The 23,177-nt window shown below is 50.0% G+C and overlaps 9 protein-coding genes across 9 annotated transcripts; 5 read left to right on the top strand and 4 right to left on the bottom strand.

Moving 5' to 3' along the window:
* Positions 1-361: 361 nt before the first annotated feature.
* Positions 362-1,530, bottom strand: SEPMUDRAFT_149175 (uncharacterized protein). The gene is made up of 2 exons (XM_016905389.1): positions 1,234-1,530; positions 362-1,175 (listed from the first exon to the last, which is right to left on the bottom strand). The coding sequence occupies exons 1-2, from the start codon at positions 1,303-1,305 to the stop codon at positions 474-476; spliced, it is 774 nt and encodes a 257-aa protein (XP_016760648.1). The 5' UTR covers positions 1,306-1,530; the 3' UTR covers positions 362-473.
* A 1,217-nt stretch (positions 1,531-2,747) lies between these two features.
* On the top strand, positions 2,748-4,642 carry SEPMUDRAFT_133256 (Amino_oxidase-domain-containing protein; the record flags this gene model as incomplete). Its single annotated transcript, XM_016902553.1, has 1 exon — positions 2,748-4,642. One exon carries the CDS (start codon positions 2,748-2,750, stop codon positions 4,563-4,565), a length of 1,818 nt encoding a protein of 605 aa, XP_016760647.1. The 3' UTR covers positions 4,566-4,642.
* A 273-nt stretch (positions 4,643-4,915) lies between these two features.
* Positions 4,916-5,365, top strand: SEPMUDRAFT_108035 (uncharacterized protein; the record flags this gene model as incomplete). The annotated part of the gene is made up of 1 exon (XM_016900714.1): positions 4,916-5,365. The coding sequence occupies one exon, from the start codon at positions 4,916-4,918 to the stop codon at positions 5,363-5,365; it is 450 nt and encodes a 149-aa protein (XP_016760646.1).
* Positions 5,366-6,340: 975 nt separating this feature from the next.
* On the top strand, positions 6,341-7,366 carry SEPMUDRAFT_44611 (amidohydrolase 2; the record flags this gene model as incomplete). Its single annotated transcript, XM_016908937.1, has 1 exon — positions 6,341-7,366. One exon carries the CDS (start codon positions 6,341-6,343, stop codon positions 7,364-7,366), a length of 1,026 nt encoding a protein of 341 aa, XP_016760645.1.
* On the bottom strand, positions 6,341-9,033 carry SEPMUDRAFT_149174 (dioxygenase). Its single transcript, XM_016905388.1, has 4 exons — positions 8,568-9,033; positions 8,250-8,488; positions 8,055-8,167; positions 6,341-7,903 (listed from the first exon to the last, which is right to left on the bottom strand). Exons 1-4 carry the CDS (start codon positions 8,837-8,839, stop codon positions 7,583-7,585), a joined length of 945 nt encoding a protein of 314 aa, XP_016760644.1. The 5' UTR covers positions 8,840-9,033; the 3' UTR covers positions 6,341-7,582.
* A 966-nt stretch (positions 9,034-9,999) lies between these two features.
* Positions 10,000-13,967, top strand: SEPMUDRAFT_65681 (FAD/NAD(P)-binding domain-containing protein). The gene is made up of 4 exons (XM_016909728.1): positions 10,000-10,531; positions 10,628-10,730; positions 10,822-13,820; positions 13,883-13,967. The coding sequence occupies exons 1-3, from the start codon at positions 10,215-10,217 to the stop codon at positions 11,758-11,760; spliced, it is 1,359 nt and encodes a 452-aa protein (XP_016760643.1). The 5' UTR covers positions 10,000-10,214; the 3' UTR covers positions 11,761-13,820; positions 13,883-13,967.
* Positions 12,030-14,916, bottom strand: SEPMUDRAFT_133253 (uncharacterized protein; the record flags this gene model as incomplete). Its single annotated transcript, XM_016902552.1, has 6 exons — positions 12,030-13,820; positions 13,883-14,006; positions 14,157-14,235; positions 14,317-14,732; positions 14,813-14,829; positions 14,902-14,916. 6 exons carry the CDS (start codon positions 14,914-14,916, stop codon positions 12,030-12,032), a joined length of 2,442 nt encoding a protein of 813 aa, XP_016760642.1.
* A 970-nt stretch (positions 14,917-15,886) lies between these two features.
* Positions 15,887-17,980, top strand: SEPMUDRAFT_149173 (vanillin dehydrogenase). The gene is made up of 5 exons (XM_016905387.1): positions 15,887-16,512; positions 16,581-16,836; positions 16,932-17,049; positions 17,127-17,466; positions 17,569-17,980. Exons 1-5 carry the CDS (start codon positions 15,966-15,968, stop codon positions 17,781-17,783), a joined length of 1,476 nt encoding a protein of 491 aa, XP_016760641.1. The 5' UTR covers positions 15,887-15,965; the 3' UTR covers positions 17,784-17,980.
* A 1,162-nt stretch (positions 17,981-19,142) lies between these two features.
* On the bottom strand, positions 19,143-22,199 carry SEPMUDRAFT_149172 (uncharacterized protein). Its single transcript, XM_016905386.1, has one exon. The coding sequence runs from the start codon at positions 22,048-22,050 to the stop codon at positions 20,287-20,289; it is 1,764 nt and encodes a 587-aa protein (XP_016760640.1). The 5' UTR covers positions 22,051-22,199; the 3' UTR covers positions 19,143-20,286.
* Between the last annotated feature and the right edge of the window lie 978 nt (positions 22,200-23,177).

Here is a 23,177-nt window from a genome sequence, read left to right as displayed (position 1 = left end):
GGTGGAATAGGTGGAATAGGTGGAATATGTCTTGAAGCTGTTGTAAATATATATGGTGGGGGTTTCGTTCGTTGATGACAGACAGTGTGGAAAGACAGTCGAGGATGGAATGGTAGAATAGACAGTCGTAGTCACAGACTGATGATCACGTATATGGTAGGTAAATCGATTGGGTCGGTTGTTTAGTTGAGAAGTTATTTATTCTACGGATTGGAGCTCTGATGAGAGACCAACCGGAAGTCAACCAGCTGACGTGACCACTTCTCGGCAACTCATGCGGCAGTCTTTAAGGCGTCCATATGCAGCTAGACTGGGTTCAAGAGATACACACATTCGTGAAATACTACACCAACAAGTCTGGCGCTGTCTCATGGCTGTGATATATTGTCATTTGACTATCTAGCCTAGGGCACACAGCGAAGGCGTCAATCAAGACGAGTCTCCGGTCTGGACTATATCTACGCCCAGTCATGTCATACAGAGGATATACCACGCAGGAATGCCGCGCTTGATAGCACCAACCATCTCGCTGTCAAGTCGTGCAAGAATCGACCCACCAATCGTTCCAATGGCAGGGTGACTCCGCTATTCCGCTCCGTCCATTGAATCGTCTCGGAGATCAAAGTGGCTCCCTGATTTCGTGGCCGCAATGAAATGACCACACGGCTCTGAACAGCCTCGAGATTCGTTGGTGACGAGACAGCGAGCTCCACCCGAAGAGGGCTTCTCTTCACAACCGCATAAGCACCATTGACGACATCGCCCTTGACAAAATTGAGCTTGTTGATGTGATCTGGTTGGAAAGTGTTTCTCTGGCTCGGAGTATTGAAAGCAAGCCAAGCAAACCAGCTCACGGGCGTCTTGTTGAATTGCGTGAAATGGTGGCGAAGGAGTGCGGTGAAGTCTCCCTCCATGTCTGCGCTCAGGCCAATGGTGACATCCTTGATGTGTGTGGTGACCTTGTCGTGGACGGTGCGATAGTCCTTGGCACTTTCGGTGAGGGTTTTGGGAATGGACTCGATTTCACCACACTCTGCTGATGCCCAGAGCGACCCGGCACTGGGCTGCGTGTGTGTCACTTGTCTTCCCAGGACGAAGTGATGTGCCAGTGGAAACAGGACAATACCAGCGACGGTGGCCGCACCTCCGGCTAGTAAGAGGCGCGAATTGCGGTCCTGTGGTAGTCTGATCAGGACTGCGCTTTGTGAGGATTGAGAAAGTGAATCCACTCACCTGAGGCAGATAGTGCTCAATCGTCCTGCTAGCATGCTCGACATATCGCTGCACATCAGCTTGGAACGGCATCTTGAGGCGGCCGTTTCTGCGTCGTCTTCGTCGTCGTCGTAGTTGTGGTTGTTGCTTCTTAGTACTGTACCTCACCGCCAGTCACCAGCACTATAGTCAGTACTACTGTGAGGCATATCTGAGCCGTGCTGTGGCGTCTCTCTACCCGGAAGGTTGTTGGAAAAGACCCTCGGCCTCGCTTCCTATACGCGATTTCTCCCGAGTCTGGATCCTTCATGCTCGCCTGTGACATGCAGCAGACTCATGAAGGTCCTCAGTACTTCCTACATGCGCCGAACTCATTGTACGCCAAATGTCTGGGCAGTGTTGAAGCGAGGGCGGAGTGAGGGGAAGGGGAAGGGGAAAGCTGGGGCGGTGGGCAAACTGAGACGGTTGGGAGGATCCAACATCCAACCACTACAGCATTGCACGTGATACAACCACGCTTTAACATTCTGCCGACCCCGATAAATTCTATTTCTTGGCAGTTTTCTGAACAGTTTGGACCTTGTACTCCAACTAGCAGATGCAGCATTCATTTGCTGCGAGATCCATACTGCCCTTGAGCGAGACGACGCCGAGATTGTGCATCGATCTTTACCGATGAGTGAATTACACCTGTTACCTTCAAGGCGCCCTATGCAAGATCCTCCTTCTGCTGAGCAACACTGCCATTATGACAAACGAGCCCAAAGGTCCAAGAGAGACTCAATATGGCCGGCAGACGAGACCGCTCACTCTGTCTCGCCTATTTTGGTGATAGCGTCCACTTGAGCAGGAGATGGCAGAAGAGAAAGACGTTGAGAGATTCCTTGCTCCGTGGTCCAGGGTGCAAGTTCGAGAGTGCTCATTTCGTAGCCTCTACTTTGACTTCATGAACCTGCAGTGCTTTGGATATATGTAGTGAGCTCACGCTCTCTATGGAACCGATGTCCCCGTCGCATCCGGCTTCAAAACCTCTGCTTGAGTGTCCTTCTGTCCAGTACTGATGTGGAATCGCGGCTGAGCTGTCAAGAACACAAGTCCGATATCAACACGATCGTATTTCCTACTCGATGTACTCTTATATCAACCACATGCTTTCGGTATGCTCGAGGTTCACACAAACCACGCTACTGCATGCCTGCTGAAGCTTTCCCAGCTCCGAAGAAGTAGCTATGAGTGGCCTAGGATCATTGGTCAGCGATGCCCAGCTCTCATCCATGTGTTGCAGACCTGTCCAGCTTCTCTCTTCATGGGGATATAACACGCTTCGACACCATCCACGATGTTGCATTTTCTTGGAGGGAATTGCTGACATCTGCGGCCTCTGACACAACTCTTGGCCTCACCGCATATCAGCTTAGCTACCCGCGGCCCGGCCAACCTTTCCTGGCCTATCTGTGCAGCTTACGACAGACACATTGAAGTCGAGCTTCTGCATCTCTCCACCAGAAGGTAAATCAGAACCTCGTCCGCAAAGCATGTCTCCCCATATGAAAACGATCGATGTCGGCAACAGCTCCCAAGCATACTATGCAGCTGCGACATCTTCCCATGCCCAGGAAATCATCCACATTGCGGGCCAACCAGGAACAAATGGACAAGGCATAGTGCCAGCCGACTATGAATCACAGATTCAGTTGGCACTGCTCAATCTGCGCAAAATCCTCCTCGCATCAGGAACGCAAGTCTCGGATATCCTGAAGTTGACTTTCTACATTGTCAACTATGATCCCGCCAGGCGTCTGCATACTAGGCATATCCAGAAGTTCTTGGATGGTCATCGACCGGCAATGACGCTCGTCCCTGTCCCTGCACTGGCAGGAGAAGGATGGCTGTTTGAGATTGAAGCTGTGGTGGCCAAACACAAGCCTATGCCGATTGCGAGAGCACCTTCTACCAAGACCTCCACAGTGGATGTAGTAGTGGTCGGAGCTGGACTTGCAGGTCTCACAGCTGCTGCGAAGCTCATCGAGTCGGGCTTGTCTTGCGTAGTGCTCGAAGCCCGAGAACGCGTTGGAGGCCGTACGTGGAGCAAAACAATTGGGCCGACAAATGATGGAACTGTCGACTTGGGAGCTGCGTGGATCAACGATACCAATCAAAGCCATATGATTTCTCTCGCAAGAAAATTCAATTTGGAATTGGTAGAGCAGAATACTACTGGAAATGCCGTCTTACAAACTTCAGAAGGAGACCTGAAATCTTTTGCCTATGGCGAATTGCCACCTTTCCTCGATGCCATCAAGGACAATATCGCATTCATCCGCGATCAAACAGAGGCCGATTGTCAAAGATTGGATCTTGCTTTCCCCCAAAATACCGAGCTCGATTCCATGACGTTTGCAGCCTATTTACGACGCAACGGAGCTTCAGAAGATGCCATGAAGACAGCCACCGTCTGGACACGAGCCATGTTAGGACACGATCCGGAAGATATCTCCGCCCTGTTTTTCTTATCCTATTGCAAATCCGGCGGCGGGCTCCTTCAAATGCGATCTGATCGCAAAGGCGGAGGTCAACATCTTCGACTTCGGCACGGAACGCAGCAGTTTGCAGAATGTCTAGCTCGAGAGCTTCCGCAGGGTGTTCTCCAATTTTCGAGTGCAGTTTCCGACATTCAGCAACTCGGACATGAGAATGTGGTGGTGCGTAGTAGTGGATCGACAACATTATACCACACCCGCAAAGTCATCTCAGCCATCCCATTACCAGTTTTGAAGAAAATTACCCTGGATCCACCACTCCCGCTAGCAAAACAATTACTCATCGATTCTTTCCGCTACGGATTCTATCAAAAAGTTATGGTAGTTTTCCAAACACCCTTTTGGCTAACCAAAGGCTCTTGTGGACTCATCCAATCCTTCCGCGGACCCGCCGGAGTCATTCGCGACACGAGCGTTCCCATCGACAATAAACACGTTTTGACCTGTTTTGTCGCAGGCACGCCCGGTAAACAGTGGTCGCGGCATAATGAGTCGGAGAGACAGCGTCAGATTCTAGAGCAGATTGCAAACGTATTTGACTACCCCAATGCAAGAAATGAGCTCGTTGAAATTGTCACTTTACCGTGGTCGGATGAGGAGTGGACGGGATATGGCTGTCCATCGCCTGCTCTGCCGCCTGGGGTGTTGGATGTCGCTGGTCATGCGATTCGCGATTCTTTTCGTGATTTGCATTTCGTGGGCACGGAGACTAGTGATGTGTGGAAAGGGTATATGGAAGGAGCGGTTCGATCAGGTGATAGAGGCGCTGTAGAAGTGATACGCAGCTTGACGAGTGTAGTTGCGAAGCTGTAGAGGGATTTTTGCGTCCTCTTGCTGCTGCTGCTATATACAACCCACACCAAAAACCTGTATAGATGAAATCAGAAGCCTACCTACTACATGGAGGTTCTTCGACCCTGATTTCTTTTTATTTTTCTCCCATCTAGGATGTATACAAACCTCATCCTCACGACCACAGTCTAGCCAGTAGGTAATACCTACCCCAGCAACATCTGCCTGCTTGCTTGCTCACTTCGAAAGCCCACTGACTTCTTCCATCTATAGACGAGTGATGACGATAAGAAGCAAACAACAAGCAAACGCAAAAAACCGATACAAGAAAGCCACAAATCCCATCTTCCATCCAAAATCGACCCCAAAAAATGTCTTCCACACCCACGACTAAAGAAGAAGAGGAAGAAGAAGATTCTTTTCGCAGTACTAACACCACCGGTTCATCTAATTCTAAGCGGTCAACGGTAGTGAAAATTCCTGTGAAGAAGAAGGAGATGATGAAGAAGAAGAAATCTATCACTGTCCCCGCTGCCTTCAATTCGGTTGTGGAATCGATTTCGATGGCCGATCAACAACGACAGGCACAGTGCACTTCTACTGCTACTGCTAATGCTACGCAGACTTATCGTGTAGCAGCCCTAGCAGCAGTCCCAACAGCTCCAGGAGGAGAAAAAGACGAGATTAAAAAGGAAGAAGCGGAACAGGAACTAGGAGAAGAACAGGAGGAATATACCATCATTCACAAATCTACCATTCCGGCACCTGGGGCATTGGAAACGATGGGAAAAGCTTATGCTAGTGAAGTTTTCCCGGGATGAATGATAAATAATAAGTAATAAGAGCAGCACTTAGTTGAGGATTATAATTTATGAGGATGAAAGAAAAGGGCTAGGTACGTCGTCGGTAAACTCTCTTTCCGAAGATATCCCGAGATCTTTTTCTTTTCCTTCGGCTCAAGTCAATGATCAATCAATCCAAGCGGGGCGGGGCGGGGCGGAGCGGGGCGGAGAGCGGGGCCTATCGTCGTCACGTTTAGTAGCAGCTTAGATAATAATAATCTTTTGTTGTCGGATCGGAGTTTGCTCGCTAGGTATTCGACGACATTCTTCTTCCTACATTACAAACAGTAGATCGACCCATCGGAGCCATCATATATTGTCTATGACCTCACACTGCTATTTAATCATTATCCATTACGGAGCGGATGTCGATGACGGTGTACAATCAATCTATGGGTCCTGACGCGCAAGAGCTCGTTCGGGAGTGGGAATGAGGTACTTAGCCGTGTGAAGGCTACATGTACAGAGTGATCGGTCCGGGGGAGATAACAAGACAAGCTCCTTTCTTGAGCCCCCCCCTTTTTTTGCTGGACGGGAAGGATTGATGGATAGACGGTTGGCGGTCCGGGGGAGAGACTCTGTCTGTCTCTCTCTCTCTGACTGTGAAGCACTCTGCATGGAGTGTACAAGCCGATGTGGTTTTGAGAGGGGAAAAAGTAGCTCTCCATGGGGTATGTGTTATTCACCCGCATCCGTAGGAAGGTGAGGTTAAAATGCACACTTTCCTACCTCTCCTCTCTTCTTCTCTCCTTTCCTTTCCGTACAAAAGGAAGCCTCTGGGAAGTACTTTTTGAAGAAAAAATTTGTTCTCATCACATTGATAAATCGTGCCCTCGCAAAACTTGTCAGCCCACTGCAAGATCTTATATATATAACCACCCCACACAACCTCCTCCCAACTTCCTCTCTCTCCCAGCAGAGCATCATACATACAGCAAGCAAGCACAAGCAACCATGAAAGGAAAAATCGCCCTAGAAGAAGCCTTCGCACTCCCCCGCCACACGGAAAAAACCCAATGGTGGGCCAGCCTCTTCGCCGTCGACCCGCGCAAACACACCCAAGAAATCAACGACATCAACATCCTCCGAATTTCCCTCATGGACAAATATAACGTAGGCTACAAAATCCTCTCCTACACAGCTCCGGGCGTCCAAGACATTTACTCCCGGCCCGAAGCCGACGCTCTGGCCCGCGAAGTCAACGACCATTTAGCTCGAGAAATCAGCGGCTTCGAGACCCGTCTGGGAGGTTTTGCGACGTTATCAATGCATGATCCTGTCACCGCCGCCGAAGAATTACGGAGATGTGTGACGCAATTTGGATTTAAAGGGGCTTTGATCAATGATACGCAACGCACAGATGCCTCTGGCTCGGAAATGATATTTTACGATACACCCTCTTGGGATGCGTTTTGGTCTGTTGTGCAGGAATTAGATGTTCCAGTATACCTCCATCCTCGCAACCCGACAGGAGTGTTTTATGAGAAATTGTGGGAGCCGAGAAAATGGTTAATTGGGCCTCCGTTGTCGTTTGCGCAAGGGGTGAGTTTGCATTTATTGGGATTGGTGACGAATGGAGTATTTGATAGATTTCCGAAGCTGCAAGTGATTGTGGGGCATTTGGGTGAACATTTACCGTTTGATTTGTGGAGGATTAATCATTGGTTTGAGGATGTGAAGAAGCCGTTGGGGTTGGGGTGCAAAAAGACGATTAGAGAGTATTTTCGGGAGAATGTCTGGATTACGACGAGTGGACATTTTTCTACGAATACGCTGGAGTATTGTATTAGGGAGATTGGGGCCGAGAGGATTTTGTTTTCGATTGATTATCCGTTTGAGTCGTTTGAGGATGCGTGTGGGTGGTTTGATGGTGTGCAGTTGGAGGAGAAGCTTGGGGGGGAGAAGGCGGTGAAGGCGATTGGGAGGGATAATGCGGCGAGGTTGTTGAAGTTGAAGGGGTTTAAGGATGAGGAGGCGTAGGATTGGATGGATGGATTTTACAGACTTGGGATACTAACGAATCATGATCAAACAACTTTCATGTTCACGACGAAAATACCATCCACTTTCATAAAAGAAATAAGGAAAAAAGTAATTTCATATTCATTCATACCCAATCCCCATCCCCATCCCCACCCTCAACATCCCATAAAACATCAACAACAAAAACAATCCCACCAATTCACTTCACTCTCCTCACAACTGCGCCGAAATCGCCGAAGTAGTAACCATAGGCTGATACCCCGTGCCCTTCTCCTCCGTCCTCGACAACGCCACATCATACTGCAGCGTAAATTCCGCCTTGGGATCCCCCTTTCGAGGTTCAAATTTCACCACCAAAGAATCTTTGACGGCAAATACAGAATCATCTTCCAAGTATTTGGATTCCGAATCGAAAATTTGCGTCGTGATGGGTTTGTGGCCTTCGTGTTGCACAATGTAGTGGATGTGTGCGGGGCGGAAAGGGTGGCGGTCCATGAGTTCGAGGAGTCTACCGGCGGGGCCGTCGTTGGGGACCTAGGAAGGGGTTGGGTTAGTGTTTTTATTTTTATTTATTTTTATTTTATTTTGAATCTCTTTATTTTTTTTAATTCCTTTTTTTTTCTTTTTACTATTTCTTTGCAATTTTCTTTTGTATTGACACAAACAGAGAGAGATGAAAACTTACTGGATATGGAGTTGGTCGAAGGCAGTAAAAGGCATATTTACCCTCTGCAGTGGTATAGAACTTTCCACGGAGGTTGTGATCGTCTTGCGCATCATCTTGTTGCTCGTAGAGTCCTATAATACGATTTCTCTGTCAGCAGAAGTCGGTGGAAAAAGAAAATGAAAAAAAAAAGGAGAGAGAGGTGCTGCGACGTACCATTGGTGCTTGCTTGCCAGACATCAATCGAGGCATTCGGAATAGGCTTGCCAGTCTTGGCATCTGTCACAGTTCCATGGACATAGGCAATCTGGCCATCAGGAACATCATGCAAAGAAATGGTGCTACCGAATTCTCGCACGGGGTGATCATGTCGAAAGAAAGGACCCAAAATGGCCGAAGCCGTAGCAGAATCTGCTGCATCTGTAGCCTTTCGAACAGTAATATCATCCACCAATCTGCACACATATGAGTTGTTAGTTCAACAAACCAAAAAAAAAGAATCTCCACCAGCACGCAGCGAAAAAAAAAACGTACGATTCTAGACCAATCACGTCACACAGCAGTTGGCCTTCGTTTCGTTTCTCGTTGCTCATCTGACCGGCCCAGTTGACGAGCTCTACGCCCGCCATCCACTCGTCGACGGTGAGATTCACTTCGCGGGCAAAGTCGTGGATGTGGCGAATGAGCGGGCCCATGACCTCTCGCAGGCGTGCATCAGTCTTGGGACCCATGGCCTTGATGATGTTCTCCGTCCACTCCTTGTCGAGACCGACATCTTTTGTCGTCTGTCCGTTGGTGGGGGCCATGTTGTTGTTGTTGTTGTTGTTGTTGTTGTTGTTGTTGTGTGAGAGGTGGGGAGATGGATAATGGATGGTTGAGTGAGGGGCACAAAGCAGTGTGAAGGATCAGATCAGCGGCAGAAAACAGGAGAGAGAGATGAGATGAGGTGATCTAGAAATGGAGACGACTGATGCTGATGATGCTGCTGATGATGAAGATGATGATGATGGAGGAGGCAATTCCGGAGGGTGGAGTTGGCATTTGGTAAGCAGATATATCAGCAGCATCAGTAGACGTCCTTTGTTGTGCCGCCAACCGCCGAGTGTGAGTGTGAGCTGTATATCCGAAAGTCCCCTCCTCACTTTCGGAAGCGCTTCGGATGTGGATGAGGGCACGGCCGGGGTACCTCCTAAACAACCCATGTAACGGACGGACGGCGGCACACCCGCTGCCTGCCCTTGGCGTGGCGAGTCTACTCACTCTACTCACGCAGTCTTACTCTGCTGGGAGGTAGTCTGTATGTGTCAGTGAGTAATCCCTGGTTTTTTCTGTTGTCGACGACCATCCCGTCGCCTCCTATTCGCGGGACTCGGGATTAAGCAACAAATTAGGCATCTCTCTAGGAGGTAGCTCGGGGGGGGCACTTTGGAGATCACTCGCTGACACTCGGCACGTTTGCTCAGGGACATGGAAAAGGGATGGGATTCATGGGCATGACTGTTTGTTTGATCTGCTCGAGACTTTTGTCCGTCTTCACTTGGAATTTTACCCCACCTGCACCCTCATTGCTCAGTGCTCAGCCTCCCGACGCTCCGCTCTCCATTTCAAGTGCCCGCGCCCCACGTAATCGTATAGTCGCATACTAATCGATAATAATCATCAATAATACGGACACTTGTAACAGTCGCAAAGCTGCCTCCTCCCTACACTCATAAGGCATCCTCTCTAGAGTCTAGGGGAGACACGGACAGAGTACAACAGTGACCTATTCTCTCTCGCCATGTCCTATGCTAGAGACGTCGACTCGTGCCGTACACCTCCATCACTATCATTATCATCATGCTCGTGGAAGTGCTGTAGCCGGGTGCACGATCCGAGCACCAGCTTATCGTGCCAAAGTAACCTTCACATGTGACGGAAGTTGTATCAACACGATCGTCGGAGGTCACGAATCCAGAATGATAGCGAGAGGAGACATTTAGATATCGTCGAGTGCCGCTCCATTGCAGTTTTGATCATCATCATCATCATCAACAAACACCAGCAGCAGCAGCAGCACCCTTCACACAAAAAAAAAGACAAAGTCTCAGAATAGGGGGGAAAATTCACCATTACCTTCCCTTCCCTAACTAATTCATCAAAACTTTGACCCAGCGACCCTTCGAAAGTAACCGTTCCACCATGGCCCTTCCAGGAACAAACTGGAAACCCTTCAACATCGCCGTAGTAGGCGGCGGAATCGGCGGCGTAGCAGTCTCCATCGCTCTACGACGAGCAGGTCACCACGTCACCATCTACGAACGAGCAGACTATGCCGGAGAAGTAGGAGCATCGATTTCCTGCGCTGCAAACGGCATGAAATGGCTGCGGGAATGGGATGTGGATATTGCCAAAGGTGATGGAGTTTATCTTCGCAAACTGATCAATCGCGATTGGAAGACGGGTGAGCCGGTTAGTGTGTATGATTTGGGAGATTATGAGCAGAAATGGGGAAATCCGTGAGTTTTTTTTTTAAATCATTTTCAGGAGATATGAGTGAACTCAGAACAAGTTATTACAAGGCCGATTGAATATTAATAAACATCTTCTTGTAGGTACTACATGTTCCATCGACAGGATATGCACAAAATGCTCATGGACACAGCGACGCAAGAGCAAGGAACAGGGACACCTGTCAAATTGGTAGTGAACCACAAGGTACTCCAAAACCATATCTTTACCCATCTCACCCGATCCTTGCACATGATTTCCTCCGAAGCTGATATGCTGATAATAATAAATGTATTAGTGCATCGAAGTCGACACTTCAACCGGCCTCATCACATTCGCCAACGGCTTACAATTCCAACACGACGTCGTCATCGGAGCCGACGGCATCGGGTCCGCAATTCGGAAAATCATAGGCATCCATGTCGACAAACGGCCCTCGGATTCCAGCTGCTTACACGCCAACGTCATAACCTCCGCCGCCGTATCCCAAGGCTTCGTAAACTACAGTCTCAACAGCGCCATCGAATACTGGGGCGGACATCACAGCTGGAACAAAATTGTTTTATCGCCCTGTAACAGCGGAAGTCTCCTATCCTACTACTGTTTCTTCCCCCGCGAAAAAGGGGATTTTACGGAACAGAAATGGGATGCGGAAAGTACGGTCGAAGACCTTCTTGCCCCGTATCCAGATCTTGATACACAAGTCAAAAATCACCTTTCCATCGGTCAAGAAATTCGTCCTTGGAGACTCTGGGTCCATCAACCCTATTCCCACTGGCATCAATCTCGAGCCTGCATCATGGGCGATGCCGCTCACCCGATGATGCCCGATCAAAGTCAAGGAGCATGTATGGCTCTCGAAGACTCCGCGGCGCTCGGATTAATTTTCTCCAAAGAGTACTTTCCGGGGAGTGTGGAGGGTGCGTTGGAGTTGTATGAGCGAGTGAGAAAACCTCGAGCATCGAGAGTTCAAGCGGCTTCGGCGCGGGCGAGAGAGAATATTCATGAGAGAATTGGGTTTTCGGATAATACGAGTAATCCTTTGTATAAGGTGGAGGATGAAGAGGGGAAGTTGACTATGAAGGAGATGAATGGGTATGATATGCGAGAGGATATTAGGAGGAAGTGGCCGGGGGAGTGGCCGGAGGGGTTGGGGGGTGTTGGTGGTGGGAGAGAGGAGAAGGGAGATGATGGGGTGGCGATGCAACAAGCGGGGGTGGTTGTTGCTGCGCATTGATGGATTGTCTTCTGATTTAGTTCTCGGTTGTGGAGCGTTAGGCGCAGTATGGAGGATAGAAGCATACCTGGGTGTTAGAATACCACTTTCATTCTTCAACAATTAAACAATCCAAATCACTCTCCTGGAAAGTAAAATATTATATATCCCACATGCATCATCATCATCATCACCACTGACTATCCAGAAGCAAAAGCACAAAACACCACATAGAACCACCCCTCCAATCTTCATCCTCGTCCAATCTTCATCCAAAATTCAATTCATCATCACATCATCATCCTCTCCATCGGCCACAAAGTCTCCCAATCAATATACAATCCATCCGAAAGCAGAGGATCCGCCATTGTATTCCAACTCGCATCGACATCGACATCGACATCGACATCGACATCAGCATCAGCAATGGCATCAGCATCGGGATATGCAGTTGCTGAAGAAGACGAGAACTCGTCGACATATCCATTAGAAGAAGGATTTGCGAATTCGTCAAAGGTTAAGAGGTTGTTGTGATTGTTGTTGTTGTTCACTCCTCCAATAGCAGAAGCAGGAGCAGGAGCAGTAATATTGATATCGACGTGATGAGGATGATGATGATGATGATGATGATGATGAGAAGAATTCGGCGTGGGAATGGTAGTAGTAGAAGTAGAGTATGCCGCTGCTGTAGCAGGAACTGGAGGATGATGATGATGATGATTTCCCCTCCCACCACCACAACAAAACTCCGCAGTAAAAATCTGACTCACGTACGGATTACTTCTCTTCCTCCTCCTCTGTTCTCTTCCAACTTGCTCTCTCCTCGCGACAATCGCATCCGACAAGGTCCGGAGAATTTCCAAATAATGTCGAGCTTGCGGCGAGACAGATGCTAAACGTTCGAGAACTGCAATTGCATTATGGAAAGCTTCGTCGACGTCCGGGAGGAGGAGAGAAGAAGAAGAAGAAGATTCTTCACTGTGCGCAAACATGGAGAAGCCGAGGAGGAGGCCGGCGGCGAACATCCAGGCTTTGAGGAGACACATGTTGTTGGAGAGAATGGTGGAGTTGATGGACATGTAGCCGGTTTTGGACATGAAAATTGCGCTGTCGAGGCAGGCTTGGGCGAGGTCGGAGACGGCCGAGTGTGGTTGTTGTTGTTGTTGCTGCTCTGCTGTTGCTGCTGTTATTGTTGATTCGAGGCTGGGTTTTCTCCGTTTACGAATTTGGGAGATGAGGTGGGAGATGAGAAAAGGTCGGGTGACGAGGATGATGGTGAAGTAGTATGAACAGGCGACGTGTGTAGCACCGATAAAGAGCTCACGATCCGCCGGTCCGAGGGTATCTTTGAGGCTGGCAAAGTGTCGGAGTTCGGTGGGAACAGAATCATTCCATTTTCGTAGTCGTTGCAAGAATGCATCTGCTGTTTGGGCGTCCATACTCTGTCCACTGCCCAGCTGTTGCTCTAATTCGATGATGTGTGAGCATATCCCAAACACGGCTCTGGATGCAAGCCATCGGGGTCGATCAGCTTTTCCCACTTCTCCGTCACCATCATAAGCAGTATCATCGTCAGGCCGCATGGCCGGCAATCCGCCAGGCCTGCCGAGGATCGAAGAAACGATAGTATCCAGCACCAGCAAGCTTTTCCACGTCCTCCATCGGGCCAGGCTCTCCGCGTCCGAAAGGTCCTTGTATTGGTCCTGTCGGTGCAAGCCGAGCGCGCATGCGGCTTTGGATGCGATTCCCAGGTACATGAAGGCAGCGTTACGATGACAGGCACCGAGCATGTAAAAAGCCATGAGCAGGAACACTCTCACCATGTCCAGGCTAGGGTCGCACAGAAAGCCTTCGAAAGCATACTTCTGGGCGCAACTAAACGAGCGGGCAGCATTGTGCACGTCAAACATGTTGTGGCCCCGACATTGATGGCCAATGGCGAGCATCATGTTCAGTGCAGCCTGCTCGGCTCGTGCTCTCTTGTCGACTTCCTCAATCACATTGCTGGGACTCAGAGCCGTATGACGATCGAGAAAACCACGCACTTCGGCTACAGTGAAGAGATCGAGAATGCCGCTCGACTGCAGCAGCCCCCTGCTGTCAGCCTGGTTGTTGCCGAGCACAAACCACAGACGGGACTTACGGTTTCGCGGTAGAGTTGCACGAGAGCGTGCTTGTCGCTTAGCGAAAGATCCGTCATGACCGGACTCTCGTCTCGCGGGATTTCCATCTCCAGCATATTATCCTTGAACGGGTTCTCGGTGAAGCTAAGACATGCAGTAAGCATCAATGTTCATTCACTTGGCCATATTTCTTGACTACGATCTTGCCCCTGCATATTCGCCTGTGCGGGAAGCTGGTCACCAAAGTGCCGGGCGTGGCACAGTAGTATCAGGTAAGCAAAGGATGGAACGTACGCGGAAGGCCCCATGTACTTCTTCATGATCCTTCGCAGGAAGTGCAGGAAGGAGAGTGATGCATTCTCGCCCACGTAGACTGGCACTCATATCAGCTCGGAGGAAAGGCGGGCGCGCTGTGGCTGACCCCTTGATTGACTTCCTGAATGGACGGACTTACGCTTCTCGCCTTTCGAACTCAGCAGCATTCGACTCTGCGTCATCCGTGAATGGGCTGGTTCAGGAGTATTGCTAGGAGAAGTGTGGGTACCAGTGCCAGTGCCATCTCCGTTTCTCGCACGTGCACCCACATGGCTCGCTGACGGCTGCATGATCGCAACGGGTGGCATGGCGCCGTTGGTTCGCCGCTCCGAACGAGCATCTTGGGAAGATCCCTCTCGTCGAGAAGCGTATGGAGAAGTGTTGTCCTCTACACTCGGCGTCGGAAATGGCGACGTCTTTTGTCGTTTCCGAGACGACTCCAGGTAGATGCACGAGTCGATACGGTTACGTTTGAGGCATGGTCCACAAGGAGCACTGGCATCACATCGAATCTTGGAGGCTTTGCATGGCACGCAAGCACGTGCTGAGCGCTGTCTAATCGGGGCATGGTGAGTCGTCGACTACTCATGGACAAGCAGACGGACGGACAATGCCTCCGGATCTGCAACACATACCGATCTTGTGGTTTGACCTGCCATGCTGTTAGTCAATGCCGAACTACTAGGAGCATAATATTAGCACACGGGGGACGTGGTCCACACACCTTCGGACGGGGCATTTTTGCAGTCTGAGCGATGATCCTGATGCCGCGCCGCCCTCTCTCGGATGCTTCCCAGGTTGCTGTTCACCCGGCGAGGACTTCGGCTACGGGACACACAAAACACACATCACTGGAGCTCCCGTGTCAACAATGGACAGAGAGGATGGCCTTTCATCCGCCTCGTTCTATGTCTGTCACGGGCCCAATCTCGGGGGTATGATAGGTATCCAAACACGCAATTCGTGTTGGCTGCTGTCTACACTGAAGATAACGTCGGTAGGTTACGAGACACAGTGATAGGCAGCGCGGTTGTGTCTTGGATACGATCCCTCCGAGCACATGGGCGGCCGGTACGCGGACCGTGCACTCCTTTCTTCCATCCCCTCCCTCCTAGGGCTCCTAGTCTATACCAGCTGCAGAAACTGTTGCAACTGTGCACTGCACTATATTCACTTCACTATATTCACTTCACTGTCTGTACCCACCTTGGTCTAGAAAAGCCCGTCGTCTAGGAGAGGCAATATCCAGAAATACTACTATAAAGAACAAAGAAGACTGTTACCTCCTACTACATAATGCTCCCTAGCATGAAGCAGTGTCAGCTTATGCAGACTCCCTCCAACAAACACTTTTGACACGGCTCAAACCACGAGCTTTGTCCACACCTCTTTCTTCCGAAATTCTAGGCTACGACTAGAACGATTCAACCGAGTCCGACTCCGCATTCAGCACTACCTCCTACTCTACACTCTTGTCCCGAACGCCATTTGTCACTCTATCCTCTCTCCAGCCGTTCATCTGCCTTCAAGACCCCGCTCGGTAGGCGTAGAGAGACACGATAGGTAGACTACCGGAAGAGCTGGTCTTGCTTCTATTGGTAGGCGGTATAGGTAGATCGCCTGCGGACACATGGAGGCTTGGGCACATGATAAAAACCCACCGAAATGTTAATCATAATGACTTTATTTTTTGGGGAGGGGAGTTGTTCAAATAGTTCGCTCGTTGTCCACTACTTGCAATAAGAATCATCTCCCGCAATCGTATATCTTGTTATTTCAAATATCATCATGGCTACCACTAACGGAAGCAGCGAAACGGGCACCACATCATTCCCCGGCCAGGATTGGACAGTTCCTCTGTGGTTAGATGGCAAACAAGTCACCACCGAGCATACCTTCGATCTTGTGGCACCAGCAACAGGCAATACGCTATACAAGACTTCTTCCGCCAATGTAAACGACTGCAATGCTGCTGTAGCGGCAGCGGAAAAGGCTTTCCCCGCATGGAGCAAGACCAAGCCTTCATTTCGAAGAGAATTGCTCTTGAAAGCCGCCGATGAGCTCGTTCGCAGGAGAGAGGAACTGTGGCAATTCGCCAACAAGGAAGTCGCTTCGACTGAGAACTACTTTGCTTTTGACTTCAACGACGCCGTGGAGTCTCTGAGGAGTACTGCTGGTCTGATCGGTGGTGCCGCCCAGGGTTTTCTTCCTGATATTCTGTCCGAGGACAGGAGTGCCATGGTCGTCAAGGAGCCATTTGGAGTCGTTTTAGCCATTGCACCATGGAATTGCCCTTGTATCCTGGGCTTGCGCTCTTTTCTGGGGCCACTTGCTAGTATGTTTTTGTGCAAAAGTCAAACAGATCATGATCATCCTCTCCGTACTGACATGCTCGCATCGCAGTGGGGAACACGGTCGTCGTTAAAGCATCTGAAAAGGGCCCCGGCAGCATGTGGGCTTTGGTCGACATCTTCCACAAGGTTGGTCTGCCGGCGGGCTGCCTCAACACCATCACACATCACCGGGGAGACGGGCCTGAGATTGTCACCACGCTCGTGAGCCACCCCACAGTGCGAAAAATCAATTTCACCGGCAGTACAGCTGTAGGCGGGATTGTTGCGAGTCTTGCTGGAAAGCATCTCAAGCCAGTATTGATGGAGTAAGCCGATATCCTCTTTTTTTTTCTTTTTTTCTTTTTCAATATAACCTGAGGGCAAGCTGCAGAACATTTTCTCTAACAAAAAATCCTCACAGAGCCGGTGGAAAAGCGCCAGCGATTGTATGCGAAGATGCCAATCTCCAGAATGCCGCCATCCAATGTGTCGTCGGAGCATTTCTCTACTCGGGCCAAATCTGCATGTCCACCGAGCGAGTGAGTTGAAAAAAGACTTCTCCCTCATTCCATCATTGCCCCCCCTTGCAATATACTAAAAAACTCCTTCTTTTCAGATCCTCGTCCACAGCAAAATCGCCGACCAATTCCGCCAAATCCTGCGCGCAACCATTGACCAAATTTTCCCCGACCAAAACGGCCTCGTCATGGTTGACAAAGCGCCCGTGGGCAGAAACGCCAGTTTATTATCTGATGCCGTCTCCAAAGGCGCCAAAGCCATTTACGGCGACGTCAACGATAAACGCGAACTGGCCACGGCCATGCGACCCGTGATTCTCGAAGATGTGAAGAAAGATGCAGATCTCTACTATCAAGAAAGTTTCGGCCCGACAGTTTCGTTGTTTGTGGTAGAGAGTGATGAAGAGGCAATTCAGATTGCGAATGATACTGAATATGGTGAGTTGAGAAGAACATCCCTCCCTCTTCTTCACTCCCCCCTGTTTCCTTTACCTAACCTAACCTAACCTAACCTCCCCTCCCCTCTCTCTCACCATCTAGGTCTCGCCTCCGCCGTCTTCACCGAAAATCTCCAACGAGGACTGCGCATCGCGCGACAAATTGAAACAGGAGCCGTACACATTAATTCCATGAGCGTCCACGACGAACCCAGTCTGCCGCATGGTGGAGCGAAGAAGTCTGGGTTTGGAAGATTTAATGGTGAGGAGGGTTTGCGGGAATGGTATCGGATGAAGACGATTACTTGGGCGAATTAGATATGGAAGGGAGAAAGAGGGAAGGGGGAAAAGAGGGGAATGGAAATTGGTGGGGAGGTGGAAGGGGTGGCTGATTTGTATATACGTAAGGTCAGGTAGGAGGTAGGTACGCCTGTTGTGGTGGCTTTCGTTGGAGGTGAAGGAATTGAAAGATATATAAATGTATATACCTGATGTTCGGATATTGAAAATTCTTTGCCTCAACACCCCTCCAAAATTCCTACCGTCTTTTCATCATATTTGCGTTTTCGTACATGTCTTACGTTTTTGATATATGTATATATATATATATATATATATCGATCAGAAACGCCACTCTCCACTTCGTTGCTGCTGCTACTATAAGCAGCAGTAGTTTTTCATAAACCACACTCATCCATAAGTCGTCGTAATAGTCGTAAAAAAAAGAAATCCTTGCGACCTCCCCTGCCTTCTCTTTCTCAAATAGCTATATAGGTAGATACTGTCTACCCTCTTTCACACAACAACAACCACCTCCCCCTCCCCATCCTCCTTCCCCTTCCCCATCCCCATCAAAGAATTCCCAACCCTCTCCTCAGGATACTCCACCCTCAACACCCCCTTTCTCTCCCCCTCCCTTCCATCCTCCTTTTCTTCCTTCAACCCCCCCACCTCAACCCCAACCAAAGGATTTTTCACCTCAAACTCCCCCTCCTGATAACCCTTCCAAGTCCCCCTCAATTTCATCTCTGCAACCTTCAACCTCTGAGAAGATTGTTTAGAAATCCATTCAGACATATTTTTCGCGAGAGCAGTAGGAGAATAATATTGATGATTGGGACGATGTTGTAAATTCGACATTCTCGTCGACGACATTGACGTCGACATGGATGTTGTGGTGAAGATGATGATGAGAAGGAGAAGAAAGGTGAGAAAAGGTGCGAGATATCGTTTGGTGCGGAGGGGATTGCTGTAGCGTGTTGTGGACGTGGGAAGGAGGCGGTGGTGGCGGCGGCGGGGAGACCAGGGGGGAGGAGGGTCTATGGGGGATTTTTGGGGGGAGAGGAGGCCGCCTGGGGGAGTGTGGGGAGGGGAGGTGGGTGACCAGGGCATTGTGGTGGTTTGGTGGGTGGTGGTTTGGTAGTTGTTGATGAGTAGGTTTATATGTTTGAGTTGCTTTGTTGATGGTCACCACACAGCCAGTGGGAATGGTTCTTGATTTTCTTTTCTTCGGAGCTGATCAAGAGTGGTTTGGGAGAGATGTAGCTTGAGGGGATTTGTCGTCAACGAAAGAATCGTGAATGTTGATGTTGATGATGTTTGTTGTTGTTGTTGTTGTTGTTGTTCCTTATCAATGGGACATGTATCAAAATACGATATGACGAAGCGAGCCCACCAGTTGCAATGGCAATGGCAATGCAACCCATGAAAGATGCCTGTACATGTGCCTATAAGGTAGGTATGAATGATGATCGAAATCCCTTTGTCAGTGATATCCTCACCAGGGCATCTCCCATGTCCCATTGACCACACATCTCCCATCACCCGCTAACCATCCAGACGAGCGTCTGCATCATAACAGTGATTGGCCCGCTCGGTATCTTCTACACTTACCGACCTCTACCTAACCTATCTGTAGCTAGCCTCTCCTCTTCTCTCCAACTTTTCTCCATGAATTTCTATACCTCCAGAAAGTTTAAAATCAAAAAATCGTACCTCTTGTACCTCCGTAACGCCACCCCCGACTTGCAAAGAAGGGCCGGCCGGGAAGATCCTTCTTTTTATCCTACCAACTACCTCCTACCACTAGTGCGACTCGCCAAAAGTCCAGAAGCCTCGGTAGGTTCTAGATCACATGCGTCGTTACCGAGAAGAGACAATCGAGATAATCATGACTCGTGCCACCTTGTGCACATGCCCTGCTTTTTCGTAGCGCCTGCTAGTGAATTGAATTCATCACAATTTCCATAAGAGTAAGCGTAAGTAGGTGATCAAACTGCACGCATATGCGACTCGACATCTCTCGTAAAAAAAAACGACTCTCTGGTGCGTCCATGTCCCATAGGTACGATACCTTACAGTGAACATAATAAAATACAGATTCCCTCTTCTTGGCAATATGTATTTCTCCATAGCTTCCCCCGCTTTTTGAACAATAACCACGTGGCTGGTCACGCCGAAGAATCTGGACCGCGCGCGGTTGACGCCACCAGATGAAGAAGGATGATGATGTGAGATTTGTGATGAGCGTGGAGATGATGAGGCACAAGCACACCGCTGAGATAAGCATTGATTCGGCTCGGCTTCTTCCTTTGGGATCAGCAAGCTAATCCAAGCCCCTTGTTGCATCGGAGCTGCGTTGCCCGAATGCACATGCGGAGATGTTTGAGTAGTAGGTTTTGAGAGCGGAGCTAGTAAGCCTGGGCTCTCGGAAGACACAAGGGCGGCAGAGAATGCGAGCGAGCATGTTGATGAGAACGTTTGTACAATCTATCGTATTGTGATGATGATGAGAGGGGTCCGGCCGTCAAGTTTGTACATGCTATGAATTCGTCTTCTCCTCGCTCTGACTCGTGGCCGCCTTGAGAGATGGCTTCTCCGGCAGAAAACACGCATACAACCAGGCCGTGAACTTGATCGCGCTGTCGTCGACCACAATGGTCATGATCTCGGCCAGCCACATGGTGAGCGGCAGGAGAATCATCTGACACAGGACGAAGCTGAGCTCCAAGCCTTTTGGCCCCCACTTGGGCAGAGGAAAGCGCCCCACCCACCAAGGCATGAGGAGGATGTGATGGCCGGGAATGGTCCAGCCTACGGCGCAGTACAGTCGATCTCCGAGAGCCCAGAGCACGGGGCCATGCATCAGGTAAAGCATGAACGAGATGCGACCCAAGTGTTGGCAGAAGCGAGTCTCGAAGAATCGTTTGGCCCAGGGCACGTGAGGGACCGAGCAGACCAGGAAGGTCGCGGCCCAGAACAAGAAGAACCATCGGAAGTCAAACACCGCCTGGGGTTTCAGGTAGGAGAGATAATACCATCCCGGGCTCTTCTTTAGGATCGATACTTCGATCGAGTGCGATGGGATTCCTCCCAGCAAGATGGACACGGTGAACAAGGTGTAGTAGATGGTGCTCTTCATCGGCTCCAAGGCCTTCATCCAGCGGGGAAGAGTGCCTTCGGCCGCTCTCATCTCGAGGTCGCAGATCATCATGCCTCCCAAGAACATGGCAAAGTAGGCGCCGTCCACAATGTACATCATGTAGTACCAGAGTCCCACCATGCACCACAGCCGCCCATCTCGCGTCATTCTCGACACTGCCATGCACGTGGTGTAAACCAGGATGGAGCCCTTGAATTCCACGGGAATGGTCCAGATGTGAGGGTGGTAGTCGTTGATAATCCTGTTTCCCGTATCGAAAATGAAGAACATGTTCTTGCAGTCGCAGTACCACTTCCAAATTTCGTCCTTGAGCGTTTTCTGCGGCTCAAACGACATGTGGATGCCAAACAGATGTGGAGTGCACATGATCATAAAGGTCACCGCAATGATGGGCAGGTAGAGGCGCAGCCATCGCTTGAAGAGCGAGGCCGAGATGTTGTCTCCCAGCAAGACGTACTCTCCTTGTCTCATGAGTTGCAGGGGCTTCACGGACAGCACGTAGCCCGAGAGCACCAGGAAGCACGAGACGGAGAAGTGGCCGCCGGAGAAGAAGGTGCGGATGAAAGGGAGAGCGGCGAAGTAGTAATTGCCGTCGTATCCGAACGTGTTCTCCAGCGCGGGAGAGCCATCATAGAAGGCGTGAGCCCACAGCTGGTTGTGCAGGCAATATACCATGAGAGCGGCAAAGCCTCTGATGCCGTCCAGGTAGGCAGTTTTCCGCAGCTTCCGGTGTCCAGCGGATTGCTTGGGGAGAAAGGATGGGCGGAACATGGAAGCCAGCGGCGCGAGCACACCCAACAGTGGTGTGATGGCGGCCACCGCTGGAGCCACGGCCTTTTGCGCAGGAGCGAGGACCTTTGCTACCGGCCCCAGGACTCTCGAGGCATGTTTCCTCGCCACTTGCACGTGTGGATCGATCCGTTCATAGTATTCTCCCGCTCTTGCGCTCGCCTGTGCCGCGAGGTCCTGGATCCTGACCACATTGTCGCTCCGCTGTGTCCTGCTCTGATCTTGCTGCTGCTGCTGTTGTCTGATCTCGTCTTCTTGCGCCAAAAGATTCAGCCGCACGGGCTCCAGATCTCCTGCTTCGAGCTGTGCTTCCTTCATTCTGGCTACTTCTCGTCCATTATCGTGGAAGCCCATCAGAGTAGCGGGTGTGCGGTGAGGATGCCAGTGGGATGATGAGAAAGACTCCCATTGACAGATCGGCAGTCAATGCGTGCGTGCGTGCGTGCGTGAGTGAGTGATAAAGTGAGTGTGAACCAATCTCACCTACTACTCCTTCAAATGACCCCGGCCGCAAGCGAGAGAGAGCATGCACAGCTGAAAGCGACTAGGATAGAACTAGGATATCGCGTCCCAGTCTCGGCGGGCGGCTCTCTGGTACAACCGCAAGTGGGCATAAATCGGCAGACAAGAACACAATCGGCCACACACACACAACACACACATTCACCCGCACACAAAAGTGTAAAAACCGGGCCAGCCGTGCCGTAGAAGAAACTAAGGTACTGAGGAGGTAAGGTTAGTGGAAACTACCTCTTCCAGCGCGAGGCGTAAAAAGGTAAATTTCGATCATGAATAAGGTCAACCTCCAGCCACGTACCAAAGTACAGAATCAGGTCGACGACGATGCTGATTCGCTAGTGTTCACCTCCTCAACGGCCTCGGTGCAACGGGGAATGATCTTCAGAGACGGGTCCTTGCGTGGAGACGATTCTCTTTTTTTTTCCTTTTCTTGTTTGTACAGTTCAAGTTCCTCATCCAACCATACCAGGTACCATACTTAAACTTACCTTAGGTACCAATGGATGTGCGGGGAAATCAATTGGTTTTACCGAGTCTTGAGCCCTATACATTTATGCCATCTCGATCATCTGATGAGCAATACTACCTGTACCTAGGAACGGGAATGCTATAGATCAGAGGAGGTACAGTACAGTACAGTAGTAATCAGAGACTCAGACTCTCTTAGAGGTAGTCTTCTCCTCATACTACAACCCGCAGATTGGGGTACATATATGTATGAACTAAACAGGTAGTCAGTACCGTACCGTACCGTACCTGACCTACACCTACATGTAACTTACCTCTTAGTCGACCCAGCGGTACAGCCTACAGAGACATTTGCGCAAGATTAACATGTACCCCAGACATTATACCTACCAGGTACTCTTCCTGGTCCTTTTGCATCTTCTTCTTTTCTTCTTTCGCTTGCTTCTCCTTCTTCTTCTTCTCCTTCTCCTCCTTCTTCTTCATTATCAATAAAC

Source organism: Sphaerulina musiva (assembly GCF_000320565.1).
Source record: "Sphaerulina musiva SO2202 unplaced genomic scaffold SEPMUscaffold_5, whole genome shotgun sequence".
In the NCBI taxonomy this organism is placed as follows: domain Eukaryota; kingdom Fungi; phylum Ascomycota; class Dothideomycetes; order Mycosphaerellales; family Mycosphaerellaceae; genus Sphaerulina; species Sphaerulina musiva.
This window is presented reverse-complemented; position numbering and strand designations above follow the sequence as displayed.

Bases quoted from the DNA above. Each gene is read 5' to 3' on its own strand.
- SEPMUDRAFT_149175 (XM_016905389.1), bottom strand. From the start codon at position 1,305: ATGCCGTTCCAAGCTGATGTGCAGCGATATGTCGAGCATGCTAGCAGG. The intron at 1,176-1,233 runs GTGAGTGGATTC...AGACTACCACAG, and splicing joins TTGAGCACTATCTGCCTCAG to GACCGCAATTCGCGCCTCTT.
- SEPMUDRAFT_149174 (XM_016905388.1), bottom strand. From the start codon at position 8,839: ATGGCCCCCACCAACGGACAGACGACAAAAGATGTCGGTCTCGACAAG. The intron at 8,168-8,249 runs GTACGTCGCAGC...ATCGTATTATAG, and splicing joins CTGGCAAGCAAGCACCAATG to GACTCTACGAGCAACAAGAT. The intron at 7,904-8,054 runs GTAAGTTTTCAT...ACCCCTTCCTAG, and splicing joins TTCGACCAACTCCATATCCA to GTCCCCAACGACGGCCCCGC.
- SEPMUDRAFT_65681 (XM_016909728.1), top strand. From the start codon at position 10,215: ATGGCCCTTCCAGGAACAAACTGGAAACCCTTCAACATCGCCGTAGTA. The intron at 10,532-10,627 runs GTGAGTTTTTTT...ATCTTCTTGTAG, and splicing joins GAGCAGAAATGGGGAAATCC to GTACTACATGTTCCATCGAC. The intron at 10,731-10,821 runs GTACTCCAAAAC...TAAATGTATTAG, and splicing joins AATTGGTAGTGAACCACAAG to TGCATCGAAGTCGACACTTC.
- SEPMUDRAFT_149173 (XM_016905387.1), top strand. From the start codon at position 15,966: ATGGCTACCACTAACGGAAGCAGCGAAACGGGCACCACATCATTCCCC. The intron at 16,513-16,580 runs GTATGTTTTTGT...CTCGCATCGCAG, and splicing joins TTTTCTGGGGCCACTTGCTA to TGGGGAACACGGTCGTCGTT. The intron at 16,837-16,931 runs GTAAGCCGATAT...AAATCCTCACAG, and splicing joins CTCAAGCCAGTATTGATGGA to AGCCGGTGGAAAAGCGCCAG.
- SEPMUDRAFT_149172 (XM_016905386.1), bottom strand. From the start codon at position 22,050: ATGGGCTTCCACGATAATGGACGAGAAGTAGCCAGAATGAAGGAAGCA.